The sequence below is a fragment of the Jaculus jaculus genome, chromosome 15, assembly GCF_020740685.1.
Source record: "Jaculus jaculus isolate mJacJac1 chromosome 15, mJacJac1.mat.Y.cur, whole genome shotgun sequence".
Classification (NCBI taxonomy): domain Eukaryota; kingdom Metazoa; phylum Chordata; class Mammalia; order Rodentia; family Dipodidae; genus Jaculus; species Jaculus jaculus.
Genome location: NC_059116.1, coordinates 49641740 through 49658639, shown reverse-complemented (window position 1 = coordinate 49658639; position 16900 = coordinate 49641740). Strand labels below are relative to the sequence as shown.

General features: G+C 39.0%; 1 protein-coding gene across 1 annotated transcript; it reads left to right on the top strand.

Annotated features, from left to right (window-relative positions):
- Positions 1 to 1486: 1486 nt before the first annotated feature.
- On the top strand, positions 1487 to 1897 carry LOC123455080 (cyclin-dependent kinase 2-associated protein 1-like). Its single transcript, XM_045134922.1, has one exon. The coding sequence runs from the start codon at positions 1518 to 1520 to the stop codon at positions 1788 to 1790; it is 273 nt and encodes a 90-aa protein (XP_044990857.1). The 5' UTR covers positions 1487 to 1517; the 3' UTR covers positions 1791 to 1897.
- Positions 1898 to 16900: the final 15003 nt, after the last annotated feature.

Genomic DNA, 16900 nt, shown 5'->3' with positions numbered 1-16900 from the left:
ACATCCATGCACTGGAATAAACACTATCCCATCACACATCACATCTGAGCCCCAAGAAGCTCACAGTTGGGACCAGGATGGTTAGATTTCAAGGTTTTGGATTATATATTTTCTGCTTAGGGTTCAGTTTATGTAAGAAAATAATAACAGTTCATGATGAAGATTCTTATTAAGGTATAAAGTTTACCCACTGGGACAACAGGAAATACAGACCTTGAACTACTGATCTTCCTGCATCCATCTCCCAAATGCTGGGATTACAGATGTGTGGCACCACACTGGGTTTATGTGGTGCTGGGAATCAAACTCCGGGTTTCATTAATGCTAGTCAGACACTCAGCCACATACCCAGCACAGAAATTTCTTAAGTTTTATCAAACATTTTATTTGGTCACTTGAAAGAATATTTTATTTATTTATTTGAGAGAGAAAGATGGGGTGGGGAGCATGTCAGGGCCTGTGGCCATGGCAAATGAACTCCAGATGTATGTTCCACTTTGTGCATCTGTCCAACGTGGGTACTGGAAAATCGAACCTGGGTCCTTTGGCTTTGCTGGCAAGCGCCTTAATTGCTAAGCCATCTCTCCAGCCTTTATTTGGTCATTTTATATGGCAGCCTTTTTGACTGATTGACACTGATGTTTTATTTTATTTTAACTCCTCATTTACATTGGTCTCTAGAAATTGGATATTAGCAATACTTTAGGGAATATTTTCATTTATTTATTTAATATAAGTTTAGGTTTAAATTTAATTTTTATCCAAAAATCTTTGGGTCATTTTAGTCTGAATATATGGAATAGCATGAGATTAATGAATATTGTTCCTGAGACCTGTCTCCTGGGCTGTAGAAATAGCTTTGTTTTTTGGACTTCTTTTTGATAATATTTTTTCTTCTGCTGTCAATTTGGTGCTAAATATATAAATTGAAATCACTGTTGTACATCATTTTTTACTTGGATTACTTTTCTAAACTTTATGTTTTACTTTTTCACTGTCTTGGAATCATAGGTAATATTGAGAATGTTCTAAGAAGGAATGTTTTCCCATGAGGAACTATTTTCAAAAATACAGAACTGATGTTAGCACAGACATTTACGAGAAAGCAGTGACTAAAAGCAAAGTGAATTATTTATTTGCTAATTGGTTAAAATCTCCTTTTAGCATTAGTTCCCTTAGATATTCTCTCTGTATTATAATGATACCCCAAGTAATTTTTTTATATTCAAAAATGAAATTAGCTCGCAGGCTTGGCTCAAAGTTTGCGGCCGCCCCTGCGCCGCGCGCCCGCCCGCCGGATGTATGAGTGATCTACTGTGGCGGTGTCAGGGTGAGGGACGGCCATATTTGCCGGTGCGGCCCAAGCCGTCAACAACAAAAAGTGCGTGGGCGCTCGGACCGGCGCGGGGACGCGGGGCCTGCCGCGCCGCCGCCCGTCCTCGCTGCCACCGCCCTCGCGGCCCGTGCCCGCCGCCGCCCTCAACGCCGCAGGAAGTGTCCACTCGCCTTCCACTAGCATGGCGACATCCTCTCAGTACCGTCAGCTGTTGAGTGACTATGGGCCACCATCGTTAGGCTGTACCCAGGGAACCGGGAACAGCCAGGTGCCTCAGAGCAAATATGCCGAGCTGCTAGCCATCATTGAAGAACTGGGAAAGGAGATCAGACCCACATATGCAGGGAGCAAGAGTGCCATGGAGCGGCTCAAACGAGGCATCATCCATGCCCGAGGGCTGGTTCGGGAGGGCTTGGCTGAGACAGAACGCAATGCCAGATCCCAGTCTCATTAGATCTGAAGGTCCTGTCTTTCTACAAGATGGGAGGTTACAGTTCATCTCTCCTGTTGAGACAAAACTTTGTTTTCAAAATGGTAACCATTTAGTTTTTTCTACCATGGTTCACTAAGCTCTATACCTATACCCTCAAAGATTGGGAAAAGATTTTGCAGTAAAATTTGCATTTTAAGTCGTTAGGATGACCCAAGTTTTTTTAAATTTTATTATTTTTAGCATTGAATTAAAGATGCATGTGACATTACTTTACAGCAAACTGTCCTAAAGCCAGTGTCTCCCTTTAACCTTCTTTTGAGCACATTTGCATCACCTGAATTGGTCTGCTCCTTTTCATAAGCTTGTCTGACTCTGAGGACTGGTAGTGCACACTGACAGCGCTTCACTCCTAGCTGGCTCACCTGCCACACTGTAGATCCTGCTCAACAGAGCTTTGCTTAAGCATTTGCATGACTGAGTGCTTTGAAGTCCATCTTAAAGATGCACAAGTTATAAATACGAAGAAAGAGCAATCTACCAAACCTAACATGCACCCTGAACATTTTCATACTAAGAGTGTAGATTTCAGTTCTATGTTTATTGTAAGTTGATCAAAACATCTGGAAGAAAAGTGACTAAAATTGTTTGCATCTTTGTATATATTTATTACTTGATGTAATAAAGCTTATTTTCATTAAAAAAAATGAAATTAGTCCCTAGTATTTATTTGATTCATCTTCAGTATACATCTAATTGCTTTTAAAATATTTAATTACTTTGAAAGCACAGAGAGAGAGATGGGGACAGAGAGAATTGGCATACCAAGGCCTCTAGTAACTGTAAATGAATTGCAGATACATGTACCACTTTGTGCATCTGACTTTATGTGGGTACTGGGGAATTGAACCCCAGTCATTAGGCTTTGCAGGGAAAGGCTTTAACTGCTGAGCCACCTCCAGCCCTCTACTTGTTTTTTATAGAGGTAGGAAGTAGTTTTGAAATTCATTATGTTAAAACTAATGGGCACCAGGTTTTTTTGGTTTTTCTATGTAGTGTCTCTAGGCTGACATGTAACTTACTTTGTAGTTCCAGGCTGGCCTTGAACTCACTGTGATCCTCAAACCTTTGTCTCCCTAGTGCTGGGATTAAATATGTGCCCCACCACACCTTTTTTTTTTCCAATATCATCGTGCCTGGCAACTTGTAGGTACATTTTTATGGAATCATAGTGTTTGAATGTCAAGGAATAGGACTAGACATATACTTTGCGAGTCCAAAGTGAAGTGAAAAATAAGGCCTAGTATTAAAAATAATCTTCTAAAAAATTTAAAGACAGTAACAGCAGATCATGAAATAAAATGTAGGACCCTTCTGAGGTAGAATCCTGTGTAAGGGCATGTTTTATAGGGTCATGAAGCCTTCCCTGCAGTACAGGAACTTTATTTTATAGAAGAAGATGTTGTAGTCACATTCACATTGCTGACAGAAATCAACCGACTGAGACCAGCTTGTGTGTGTGGGGTTATTTTGGCTTACAGACTTGGGAAGCTCCATGATGGCATGAGCAGAGGATGGACATCACCCCCTGGCTAACATAAGGTGGACAATAGCAATAGGAGAGTGTGCTAAACACTGGCAAGGGGACACTGGCTATATTACTGATTAGCCTGAGCATATAAATATACTGCCTCTCGGAGGCATTAAGTTCCAAATCTCTCCATCAGCTGGGAACCTAGCATTCAGAACACCTAAGTTTATTGGGGACACCTGCATCAAACCACCACATTTTGCCCTGGCCCCCATAAACTGATAACCATCCATGAAGTAAAATGCAATGCATTCAGTCCATCTTTAAAAGTCCCATTGCTTTTATCAAGCCTAATGATATTCAAACATTCCCATAGTCCAAGGTCTTTTAATTGAGCCATAATACCAAAAAATTCCCCCCAAGCCCATAATGACACAGAATGAACACACTGCAAAAGATGGCATTGGGCATAGCAAAGAAGTATTCAACCAGTACAAGATTAAAACAGGGCAAACATCAAACTCTGTAGCTCCAAGTCCTCCAGTCAGTGTCAGGTCTCCAAGTCTGATAAGTCTAACCAGCAACAAGTCTCTGGAGTTCCAATTCTGCCCCTCCAGCTAGGCTACTCAGAGTCCTCTTAAACTTCATCCATGGCCTACAACTTTCCTTAGCAGCCATTTCATGGTCCCAGCATCTCCACTGCAACTCACGGTTCATGGTCCATCCTCATGTCTCCATCAGGTCTCCATGCAGGCATCTAGAAAACCTGCTTCACGCTGCCCATGGCCGATGCCAAAACACAAGACAGTGTTGCAAATTCAATGACCCTCTCTTTTCTGCATTTCTTATACTCCATAATACTAATTACAGTATCAGTTTGTTAATCCCAGGGGATTAAGCAGACTTTGAAAAACAGGACTTTTCTTGAGCACTCAGTCCCCTTCAAAAGAATCTACATTTCTCCTGTTGTCCCAGTGCAGGTCAGCAGGTTGTAATCTCTCATATAATTGTAGCTGAACAGGCAGAAATTTGAGCCCAAAGATTTCATTTCTGTAACATATCCCTCCGCTCACACCAGTCCATTTCTATGTAATGCAGCCCTACACAAATTCTCAGGACATGGGCATAGCAGCAAGCCTCTCACACGAACTGCTTCTAGCCCAGTCCAGGCAAAGCTCTTTCTCACCTTCATAAGACAAAGCTCACGGTCCACCATAGTTCTTATTGTATTCCGTTCTTTCAACTCTGACCAGAATAGTCCATTGAGCTGTACTTACAGCACTGCAAGGTGTCTCTTAGGCCAATATTTCAAATCCTTCACATTCCTCTTGAAAATCAGCTCCAAAAGGCCAAAACCACATCAGGTGTCTAGCAGCAATCCCACTTCTCCGTACCAACATTACTGTTGCAGTCAGGTTTGCATTTCTGGCAGAAATCATCCAACCAAGAGCAGCTTGTGGGTAACAAAGGGGTTTATTTTGGCTTATAGACTTGAGGGGAAGCTCCATAATGGTAGGGGAAAACGATGGCATGAACGGTGGCCATCACTCCCTGGCCAATAGAAGGTGGACAATAGCAACAGGATAGTGTGCCAAACACTGGCAAGGGGAAACTGGCTGTAACACTCATAAGCCCTCCCTGACCAATGCACTGCCTCCAGGAGGCGTTAATTCCCAAATCTCCATCAGATGGGAACCTAGCATTCAGAACACTTAAGTTTATGGGGGGCACCTGAATCAAACCACCACAGAGGACATACAGCTACATATTGGTAATTATTACTGTGTAGTGGGACTGGAAGAAACATTTGCCTATGCTTCTAAATGTTTTAATTTTTTAGTATTTTATTATTATTTATTTATTTTTGGTTTTCGAGGTAGGGTCTTGCTTTAGTCAAGGCTGACCTGGAATTCACTATGGAGTCTCGGGGCCCTTGAACTCACTGTGTTCCTCCTACCTCTGCCTCCCAAGTGCTGGGACTAAAGGTGTGCTCCACCATGCCCGGCAGTATTTTGTTTATTTATGAGAGAGAAAGAATGGGTGCAGCAGGGCCTCCAGCCACTCCAAACGAATCCAGCTCAGCCTTTGTGGCTTACATGTGTACTGGGGAATTGAACCTGGGTTCTTAGGCTTCACAGGCAAGTACCTTAACTGTTCAGCCATCTCTCTAGCCTTAAATGTTTTAATTTTGACATCTCGAAATCTGTAGGCATAATAAGGCATTGCTATTTAAAATTACTATTAATTTTTACAATAAATTAATGACATAAGTAAGGTGAAATAAATCTAAAGAATTTTATACTGAAATATTTCCCAGTTCTCCTTCCAACGAGTTTTTGTTGTTCATAAAAACCTTTGTCAGAGTATGTAGTTCAGCACAAGGCATAAGACTTTGGATCTAATCTCTAGCACCTAAATAAATAAGTTCATCTAATAAATATAAGATAAATAATCTTTGTCATAGCTACTCTTCTGCAAAATTTATTGGTTTAAAGTTTAAATTTATTTCCTTATAGATTATGGGAATATCATTGGATCTAGAAAGACTCACAGGAAGGAGAATGAAGAAAACCAAAGTGTAGGCAATAGGCTCTGGTTCATAGCTGAGGATGGTGCCTGTGTACACGTGGTACATGCCCTGTTGTCTGTAGAATGCTTAGAAGAATCTCTGTGTGTGTGTATATATGTTACTGAACACTTGTCATATACATCTCTGTCACTACAGGCTTTTTATTTTTAAAGTTGCACTGACTTGAGCAGTAAATTAAATAGGTTTTGCTTTTGCAAAGTCACTCTTAGGTAAAGCTGATAGGAATAAATGGCAATAACTGCTAAAACATGATTCATAGTTCACTTCCATCTGTGAATTTGACCTTCCACTAGTTACTTTGCACACTCAGTTTTGTTTCATTAGCTATTCTAACTCATAGACAATATATTGCAAATTATACCGTGTCTCCTAGCATTGTAGGCTGTGGTAAATACACTGGATACAGAAGTGAAGAGAAAGACTAGAGAAAGTATATGAGAAAACAAACTATTCATAGCATGTGAAAATTGCAAACATGATGGGGACAAGGAGTTTATAGTGTAAGCAGCTACTTCAGTAGAACTGTCTTGCATAACAGAAATCAGCTCATTATATTAGAAAACAGAAGCAATATCTTTCTAAAGGTGTGTAGCTATCATATTTTACTGTTTTTCTTGTGTGTGGTTTCCACTGTAATGCCATATCCAACTTTCAGTTTGGGGTTGCTAATAGAGAAACTTTTCCTTCCTTTGCTTATGTGGAAACCTGAGACATAAACTTAAGTAGGTACTTCTTCCACTATTAAAGTAGACACAGATCTAGAGTGTTCCTGGTTATTGTCTTTTATGAAGTGGCTTTGAAAATTACAAAGTGCCTTACATATTAAAATCACTTCAGTAATCTGACAACCATTTATGGTATAAGTGTATGCACTAAGCCCAGTGTTAGACTCACTCAGTGACAGAAAATTGAAAAAGACATAATTGTTACCTGTAAAAGATTAGACATGAATAGCTACAGTTAGGATGAAAAGTGTGTGATGTGGTTGGCTTACTCATTTGTCTGATGGTTATTAAGCACCTCCTATTTTAAACCAGCCACTATAGTCTGTACTACAAATGCAAAAATGTCTCCCAGGGATTTATAGTCAAATGGATACACTTGGCATATAGAAATAGAACTGCATGATGACATAAATAAAGTATTAAGATGAGTCCTTGCAGTATGCCAGCTGACCAAGCTGTGTGTAAAACTTCTGCCTTCACAGAACTTTGGCCTGGATCTTGTAAGCCTGGCCACTTGACAGAGGAAATAGCAGATGTGGAGACACAGAAGCAAGAGAAAACATGACATATTTGGTCAGCAAAGGAGTGGTTGGGTGTGACCCAAGAGCAGGTGCTTGAAGGAGGTGTGGAGTGAAAGCTATCATGTGATAGAGGCTTGATGGGCAGAGTCCTCAAGGCCTCAGCAGAGGCTTTTCTGCAAGCTCCTTGTTTTCCTATTTCCTCAGTGCACTGCCTCAGAAAAGCCTATGCTGAGCACCCAGTATATAATAACTACCCAGTTACTTGTTAGCACACCAATTTTTTTTTATTTTTAAATTTTTATTAGCATTTTCCATGATTATTAAAAAAAATCCCATGTTAATTCCCTCCCTCCCCCCCTTTTTTTTTTAAACTGACAACTTCCATAATTATAGACAATAAACCATGGTAATCCCCCACACAGACTTTCTTATTTGCAACTCCAATTAGACAGCAGTTGGTTTCTCCCATAAGAGACATGCCACTATTGCACCCATTGACTCGTTGGCCAAATTTAAGGCTTGCAGTGTCTACTATTGTTTATCTCCAGTGGTGATTTCTCTCTCTCTCTCCCTCTCTCTCTCTCTCTCTCATGGAACTTCATGCAGCATAGCTTTTTCCAGCTTTCAGTCAGCTGGTCTACATGGAAAAGGTTTGCAGCTCAATTCAGCTCCAGCAGGATTTCTCAGTGGTCTTTCAGCCCAAGTATGTGGAGTCTTCAGCAATACAGTCTTACCATCTATTCCTGGTGGGAAACCAAGAGCCTTGGCAATGGCCTGTAATGTTTGGGGGACATCAGAGACCTCCTAGGCCAATAATGTATCCCATCCCTGGCACTGAAAATTTTCTAGTAACAATCTATGTCTTCTGGGTAGCACACCAATTTTTAAAAGTTATTTACCAAGTGCTCCTTCCTAGCTTTCACTCTATACTGTCTTTACTCCCACATCTGACTACTGTTTGATGAGACTAGGTCTTATCTCTCCTGTTTGCTGTATATGTCCTGGGATGGTGAGGTTCCTTGAATCATTTATCTCTCTTCTCTCTTTTTCTTTTCTTTCCTTCCCTCCCTCCCTCCTTCCCTTCCCTTCTCTTTATCTCCCTCCTTCCCTCCCTCCCTCCTTTTTTTGCCCAAGCTACTAAATTGGCCAAGGGGTAAATAATTTCAGGTGGAAATACTGTGTTGGGGGGAGGCAGGCAGTTGAACATACTGTTGGGATTTTATAGTCTATGCTCTACTTTAACATAACAGTATTTCATCTAATGTATTTTTAGTATCATAGTATGGCAGTTACTTTCTCATTTCTGGGACAAAATAACTGACCACAAGCAGCTTATGGAAGAAAAGGGTTCAGTTAGGCTTGCAGTTCAGAGGAAGTGCCCATCATGATAGGGAAAACATAACAGGAGCAAACAGCTACTGGCATCATGTCTTCATATCAGCAGAGAGGAAGTAGAAAGCACAGAAGCACCACGTGGGGCCAAACTATAACACTCCTAGGCCTGTCCCCAGTGGCATACCTCCTCCAAGGTTTCACCTCCTAAAGGCTCCACAAACTTTCCAAACAGTGCCACCAAGTAAGTATTAAAACATATGAGCCTATGGGGGACATTCAAACCACCACAGATACATAGCTCACTAACAGTCCATGTATTGAAATATAAGTATTAATGTTTCATCAAGGTTGTCTTCCTTTATGACATTTAAGATCATTGGTGTCTTTTACAGAAAAACAAAAAAACTCTTGTAACCAAACACATTTTGTTTCTGAGATCGACTTTTCCAATATTATATGTCTGTAGAAAAATTTACTGTAATTTGGGATAACCTTATGGAATTATTTGTGCAATTAAATAACAGTTTTAAAATGCAGTTTGCTCCGGGCGTGGTGGCGCACGCCTTTAATCCCAGCACTTGGGAGGCAGAGGTAGGAGGATCACCAAGAGTTCAAGGCCACCCTGAGACTACATTCCAGGTTAGCTTGAGCCAGAGTGAGACCCTACCTCAAAAAAAAAAAAAAAAAAAATGCAGTTTGCTCACTTTGCATACCTGAGAGTATGTAAAAGCAAGAACATTTGAGAGGCTAAACTTTGGGAGCCTGGAAAGTCAGTGTAATGACACTTGTCAGGAGGAACATCCACAGTCTGGTGAATTTAGGAGAATGGCAGCTGGCAAGAGCTCCACTACAGCTTAGAAGTACTTAAAGGTCTTACTACTTTACTTGCTGATTTTAGTACAGTCTGTGCTGATTAAGACATTGTATTTGTTTGCCTTCAGAAGCATTTTCAATTTGGTCTATTTTATTTCTGTGTGAAACAGATTCTGATGTTTTTGTCTTGAGAAAGGGATCACAGTAAAAGTTTAATGCAGTTTCTGTTTTTACAAGTAAATCCCAAGTCTTTTAGTTACTGTTTTGTGGAAGTTTTTATCTGACAGACATCTTGAAATAGTTCTGTTAGCATTATTATTTTATGTCATCATGACAGTTTATGTCTAAGTGCTAGTTTTATTGTCTAACCTTTAATAGAAGCAAAAATTGAGAGATAAAGAGAAAAGCACTAAAAATATAGGTTGCAAAGTACTGATTTGTGTTTGGAATTCATTTTTTAAAATTTATTTTACTTTATTATTATTTGAGGGAGAAAGAGAGAGAAAATGGGTATGCCAGGGCCTCTAGCCACTGTAAAAGAACTCCAGACGCATGTACTACTGTGTGCAGATGGGTCTGGCTTACTTGGTTCTGGGGAATCAAACCTGGATCCTTAGGCTTCACAGGCAAGCACCCAACTACTAAGCCATCTCTCCAGCCCCCTGGAATTTATTTTTTTTAAGATATAATTTAATAGCTTCATACCTGATTCCTATACAGAGGGGGGAAAGAGCTCAATTTTTTAGCTTAATAGAGCATATCTTCATAAAAGCTAGAATAGTATAAACTAGACAAGTTATTGTCTAAGGTTAGGCTTAACAGTCAAAGGCATTAACTAATAGTTAACCCAATTAAGATCTAGTTATCTTCAGGAGTATGAAAGGTAATTCTGCTCATTTATTTATTGCAATAAAATTGAGTATTTTTATCCTGTTTGTATGTATTTAACATCTATTTTTAAATTCCATTTAGTTTTGATGTTTTGAATTATGAGGTTTATGAGCATCATCTCCAGGTCTTAATGTTAAAGTGTGTCCCTGTTTCTTTGAAGTGGGTGGAGTGCACTTCATCAGTGTACTGTATGTAGGCTGACCTCCCTTCTACCTCATATCAAGAAGTGCTCATAGTTCTTTAAAATGTTTAATAAGATTAATTTGTTCTCTCTTATAGAGAAGTATGAAGTGTTTTAATAGTAGCTACTTTGCTTAGGATCACAATCTCCACATCCTAGATATGTACATAAAGGAGAGAGAAGAAGAGAGAGAGAGAGGGAGGGAGAGTGTGTGTGTGTATGTGTATGTGTGTGTGTGTTTTGCAGAGGATTGAATATAGGGCCTTGCATATGGCAGGCAAGCTTTCTACCATTGAGCCCGCTTAGCCTTAACATAGGTACTTTTGATCTTTTTCTTTCTTGACTATTTGATTGTCTCAAAGTTGTTCTCTGAGCTCCATACATGCCATGGTGAATGCATCCATCCATACATGCAGATAAGTAGAAAAAATTTCAGAAATCCATTGTTGAGCTCCTCAGAGCATTCAAAGAGAAACCTGGAGTCCAGAGAAGCAATGCAGTAAGCATAGCAACTGCTATGCTGGCAATCTATAGGGTCCTGATGCCTGAAGCTTTGGCTTTTGCAGGGTAACTGTATGGTACTGGACAGTCTAGGGATCAAGATCTAAAGGGATGACAGAAGACCCAAGTACCTTTGAGGAAAGCTGAAATTCCCTGAATGGTATCAGTGAGGAAAGCAGAAAACCTATCTTTCTTAGTACAGGGATTAGAAGGGGTTGTGTCAGTGACTCTTGTCCTTGGGACAAAACACCCATCATACCAACTTAAGCAAGGGGAGGTTTATTTTGGCTGACAGTTTTAGTCCTTTCTAATGGGAAAGGCATGGCAAAGTTCATAAGCATTGGAGCATGTGCTTGAGCTCCTTACACAGTGGCTGAACCAAGAAGCAGAGTTTAGACTGCCACCAGAAGCAGATGTGCTTCAAGGCTTGCCCCAAGTGACTGACCCACTTATGCTAGCTAGATCCCAGAGGTTCCACAACCTGCCAGAATAGAGCCACAAGCTGGGGAGTAAATGTTCAAACACACGAACCTGTAAGGGACATTTCTTCAGACTTAAACCATACCAGGGAGATTGTCACAGTCTATGTTTACTGGGAAGGTAAAACAGTATTCCTTGAAAAATCCCCTTGGATTTGGGTTCACATATATGAGGGATGCTGGAGGAAAAACCTCATCCAAGCAAAGAAGTTAGTGAAAAGTAGTCTCAGGTTATTTGGATTTAGAGCTAAATACTTCGCTCCCCCCCCCCCTTTTTGCTATGTGTATGTGTTTTGTTTTTTATTTTGCTAGGGACTCATGTAGCCTAGACTGGTCTCAAACTCTTGATCCAAAGTACAAGGATTATAGGTATGTACCATCATGCCTGGTCCAAACTCTTTCTTGAGGAATGTTGGAATACAGGCCTCACAGAATGAATACTTGTAAAGCTTCTAGGAACATGAGCTCATAATTGGAAAATAAAAATAAAATAAAAAACCTGAAATAAGCCACAATTGAGTTAATCAGTAGCAGAAGGAAAACCATATAACAAGCATTGAAAATTATAGATTTGCTAATTGTTAGCTGTGGAATATATAGTAAATATATAAGTATGTGACTAAAGACTAAGAGGCCATACAACCAGTTTAATTTTATTATTGGGGTTTTTTTTTAATTTTTATTAGCATTTTCCATGATTATAAAAAAAATCCCATTGTAATTCCCTCCCTCCCTACCCCCCACACTTTCCCCTTTGAAATTCCATTCTCCATCATATTACCTCCCAATCACAATCATTGTACTTACATATATACAATATCAACCTATTAAGTACCTTCCTCCCTACCTTTCTGTTCCCTTTTTAACTTACTGGCCTCTGCTACTAAGTATTTTCCTTCTCATGCAGAAGCCCAGTCATCTGTAGCTAGGATCCACATATGAGAGAGAACATGTGGCCCTTGGCCTTCTGGGCCTGGGTTACCTCACTTAGTATAATACTTTCCAGGTCCATCCATTTTTCTGCAAATTTCATAACTTCATTTTTCTTTACTGCTGAGTAGAACTCCATTGTATAAATGTGCCACATCTTCATTATCCACTCCTCAGTTGAGGGACATCTAGGCTGGTTCCATTTCCCAGCTATTATAAATTGAGCAGCAATAAACATGGTTGAGCACGTACTTCTAAGGAAATGAGATGAATCGTTAGGATATATGCCTAGGAACACTATAGCTGGGTCATATGGTAGATCAATCTTTAGCTGTTTTAGGAACCTACAAACTGATTTCCACAATGACTGGACCAGATTGCATTCCCACCAACAGTGTAGAAGGGTTCCTCTTTTTCCACATCCCCGCCAACATTTATGATCATTTGTTTTCATGATGGAAGCCAATCTGACAGGAGTGAGATGGTATCTCAATGTAATTTTAATCTGCATTTCCCTGATGGCTAGTGATGTGGAACATTTTTTTAGATGCTTATATGCCATTCGTATTTCTTCCTTTGAGAATGCTCGATTTAGCTCCATAGCCCATTTTTGATTGGCTTGTTTGATTCCTTATTATGTAACTTTTTGAGTTCTTTGTATATCCTAGATATTAATCCTCTATCAGATATATAGCTGGCAAAGACTTTTTCCCATTCTGTAGGTTGCCTCTTTGCTTTTTTCACTGTGTCCTTTGCAGTGCAAAATCTTTGTAATTTCATGAGGTCCCAGTGATTAATCTGTGGATTTATTGCTTGAGCAATTGGGGTTGTATTCAAAATGTCCTTTCCAAGACCAACATGTTGAAGGGTTTGCCCTACTTTTTCCTCTAGCAGTTTCAGAGTTTCAGGTCTGATGTTAAGGTCTTTAATCCATTTGGACTTAATTCTTGTGCATGGAGAGAGAGAAGAGTCTGTTTTCATCCTTCTACAGATATATATCCAGTTTTCCCAACACCATTTGCTGAAGAGGCTGTCTTTTCTCCAATGGGTATTTTGGGCAATTTTATCGAATATCAGGTGGCTATAGCTACCTGGACTTACATCTGGGTCCTCTGTTCTGTTCCACTGATCTACATGTCTATTTTTGTGTCAGTACCACGCTATTTTTGTTACTATGGCTCTGTAGTATAGGTTAAAATCAGGTATGGTGATACCACCAGCCTTATTTTTGTTGCTCAGTATTATTTTAGATATTCGAGGTTTTTTGTGATTCCAAATGAATTTTTGGATTGCTTTTTCTATTTCCATGAAGAATGCCTTTGGAATTTTCATAGGGATTGCATTAAATGTATAGATTGCTTTTGGTAAGATTGCCACTTTCACAATATTGATTCTTCCAATCCAGGAACAAGGGATGTTTCTCCACTTTCTAGTGTCTTCTGCAATTTCTCGCTTGAGTGTTTTAAAGTTCTCATTGTAGAGATTCTTTACTTCCTTGGTTAGGTTTATTCAAAGGTACTTTTTTTTTTTGGATGCATTTGTAAATGGGAGTGATTCTTGAATTTAATCCTGTGTGTTTGTTGTTAGCATATATGAAGGCAATTGATTTCTATGTATTTAATTTGTATCCTGATACATGGTTGTAGGTTTTGATCAGCTCTAACAGTTTGCTAGTAGAGTTTTTAGGGTCCTTAATGTATAGAATCATGTCATCTGCAAATAAAGATAACTTTATCTCTTCGTTGCCAATTTGTATCCCTTTTATGTGTGTGTCTTGCCTTATTGCTATGACTAAGACTTCCAAAACTATATTAAATAAAAGTGGGGACAGTGGACACCCTTGTCTTGTTCCTGATTTTAGTGGAAAAGCTTCCACTTTTTCTCCATGTAGTAATATGTTGGCTGTAGGCTTGTCATAAATAGCTTTTATTATATTGAGATATGTTCCTTCTATTCCCAGTCTCTGTAGGACTTTTATCATGAAGGGATGTTGGATTTTGTCAAATGCTTTCTCTGCGTCCAATGAGATGATCATGTGATTTTTGTCCTTTAACCCATTTATGTAATGTATTACATTTATAGATTTGCGTATGTTGAACCATCCCTGTATCTCTGGGATAAAGCCTACTTGGTCAGAGTGAATGATCTTTTTTATATACTCTTGTATTCTGTTTGCCAATGTTTTGTTGAGAATTTTTGCATCTATGTTCATGAGGGAGATTGGTCTGTAATTTTCTTTTTTTGTTCTATCTTTGCCTGGTTTTGGTATCAGGGTGATGCTGGCCTCATAGAAGGAGTTTGGTAGAATTCCTTCTTTTTCCATTTCCTGGAAAAGCTTAAGAAGCAATGGTGTTAGCTCTTCCCTAAAGGTCTGGTAAAATTCAGCAGTGAATCCATCTGGGCTTGGGCTTTTTTTAGTTGGGAGATTATTGATAACTGTTCGGATCTCCATCTTTGTTATAGGTCTATTTAAGTGATTAATCTCATTTTGATTTAATTTAGGTAGGTCATATAAATCAAGGGAATCAATCATTTCTTTCAGATTTTCATACTTCGTGGAGTATATGCTTTTATAGTATGTCCCTATGATTTTTTGAATTTCTCTGGAATCTGTTGTGATGTTACCTTGTTCATCTCTGATTTTATTAATTTGTGTCTCTTCTCTCTTTCTTTTGGTCAGATTTGCTAAGCATTTATCAAACTTGTTTATCCTTTCAAAGAACTATTTGTTTCATTAATTCTTTGGATTGTTTTTTTTTTTTTTTGTATCTATTTCATTAATTTCTGCCCTAATCTTTATTATTTCTTCCCGCCTACTGATTTTTGGTTTGCCTTGTTTTTCTTTTTCCAAGGCTTTAAGGTAAAGCATTAGGTCATTTACTTGTGACCTTTCTAATTTCTTAATATAGGCACTTAAGGCTATAAATTTACCTCTTAGAACTGCCTTCATTGTGTCCCAGAGATTTTGATATGTTGTGTTCTCATTATCGTTTGACTCTATGAATTTTTGATTTCCTTCTTGATTTCTTCATTGACCCACTCATCATTTATTAGTGTATTGTTTAGTTTCCATGATTTTGTGTATGCTCTATAGCCTTTCTTGCTACTAATTTGTAGTTTAATTCCATTGTGGTCAGATAGAATGCAAGGAATTATTTCAATTTTCCTGAATTTGTTAATATTGGCTTTGTGTCCTAATACATGGTCTATTTTAGAGAATGTTCCATGTGCTGCTGAAAAGAATGTACATTCTGCAGCCTTTGGATGAAATGTCCTTTATATATCTGTTAGGTCCATTCCTTCTATGACCTCATTTAGTCCAGATGCCTCTCTGTTTATTTTTTCCCGGGATGACCTGTCAATTGATGAGAGTGGGGTGTTAAAGTCACCCACCACCACTGTGTTTGGTGTTATCTGTGACCTTAGGTCTAATAGTGTTTGTTTGATGAATTTAGGAGCCCCCATGTTAGGTGCATATATGTTTAGGATTGTAATGTCCTCCTGTTGGAGTGTGCCCTTAATCAATATAAAGTGACCTTCCTTATCTTTCTTGACTAATGTTGGACTAAAGTCTACCTTGTCAGATATTAGGATAGCAACCCCTGCTTGTTTCTAGGCCCATTTGCTTGAAACACCATCTTCCAACCTTTCACCCTAAGATAATGTCTATCCTTTGTAGAAAGGTGAGTTTCTTGGAGACAACAAATTGTAGGATCCTGCTTTTCACCCAGTCTGCAAACCTATGTCTTTTCGTTGGGGCATTGAGGCCGTTGATATTAAGAGATATTATTGAAAGGTGTGTATTTATGTTTGCCTTTTTTTTTTTTTTTTTTTTTTTTTGGTGGTTCTGGTTCTGTCTGTGCTCTCTTGTGTTAACTAGTATTTGAGTATTGCTTGTTTTTTCTAGGTTCCTTATATGTGTGCTTTTCCTTTTCTTCAGCATGGAGGATTCTATCAAGTATTTTCTGTAGAGCTGGTTTTGTCTTCAAATACTCCTTTAACCTGCTTTTGTCATGGAATGTCCTTATTTCTCCGTCTATTTGAATGGATAACTTTGCAGGATAAAGTAACCTTGGTTGACAGTTGTTATCTTTCAGAACTTGGACTACATCACTCCAAGCCCTTCTGGCTTTAAAAGTTTGTGTTGAATAATCTGCTATAATCCTGATGGGCTTACTTTTGTAGGTAACTTGATTTTTCTCTCTAACTGCTTTCAATATTTTTTCTTTGATGTGTGTGTTTGGAAGTTTGATTATAGTATGGCAAGGAGAGTTTCTTTCCAGGTTTTGTCTGGCTGGGGTTCTAAAGGCTTCCTGTAGCTGTATTGGCACCTCTTTCCCAATTTGGGGGAAATATTCTTCTATGATTTTGTTGAAGACACCTACTATGCCTTTGGAGTGGAATTCTTCTCCTTCTACTATGCCCTGGATCCTAATATTTGATCTTTTCATAGTGTCCCGAATATCTTGGAATTCCCACTCATACTTTTCTATAAGTTTGTCATTCTCTTTGTTGGCCTGTATTAGATCTGCCACCTGGTCTTCTAGCTTAGATATTCTGTCCTCTCCTTCATCCATTCTACTGGTGAGATTTTCTACAGAGTTTTTTATTTCATTAACTGTGCTCTTCATTGCTAG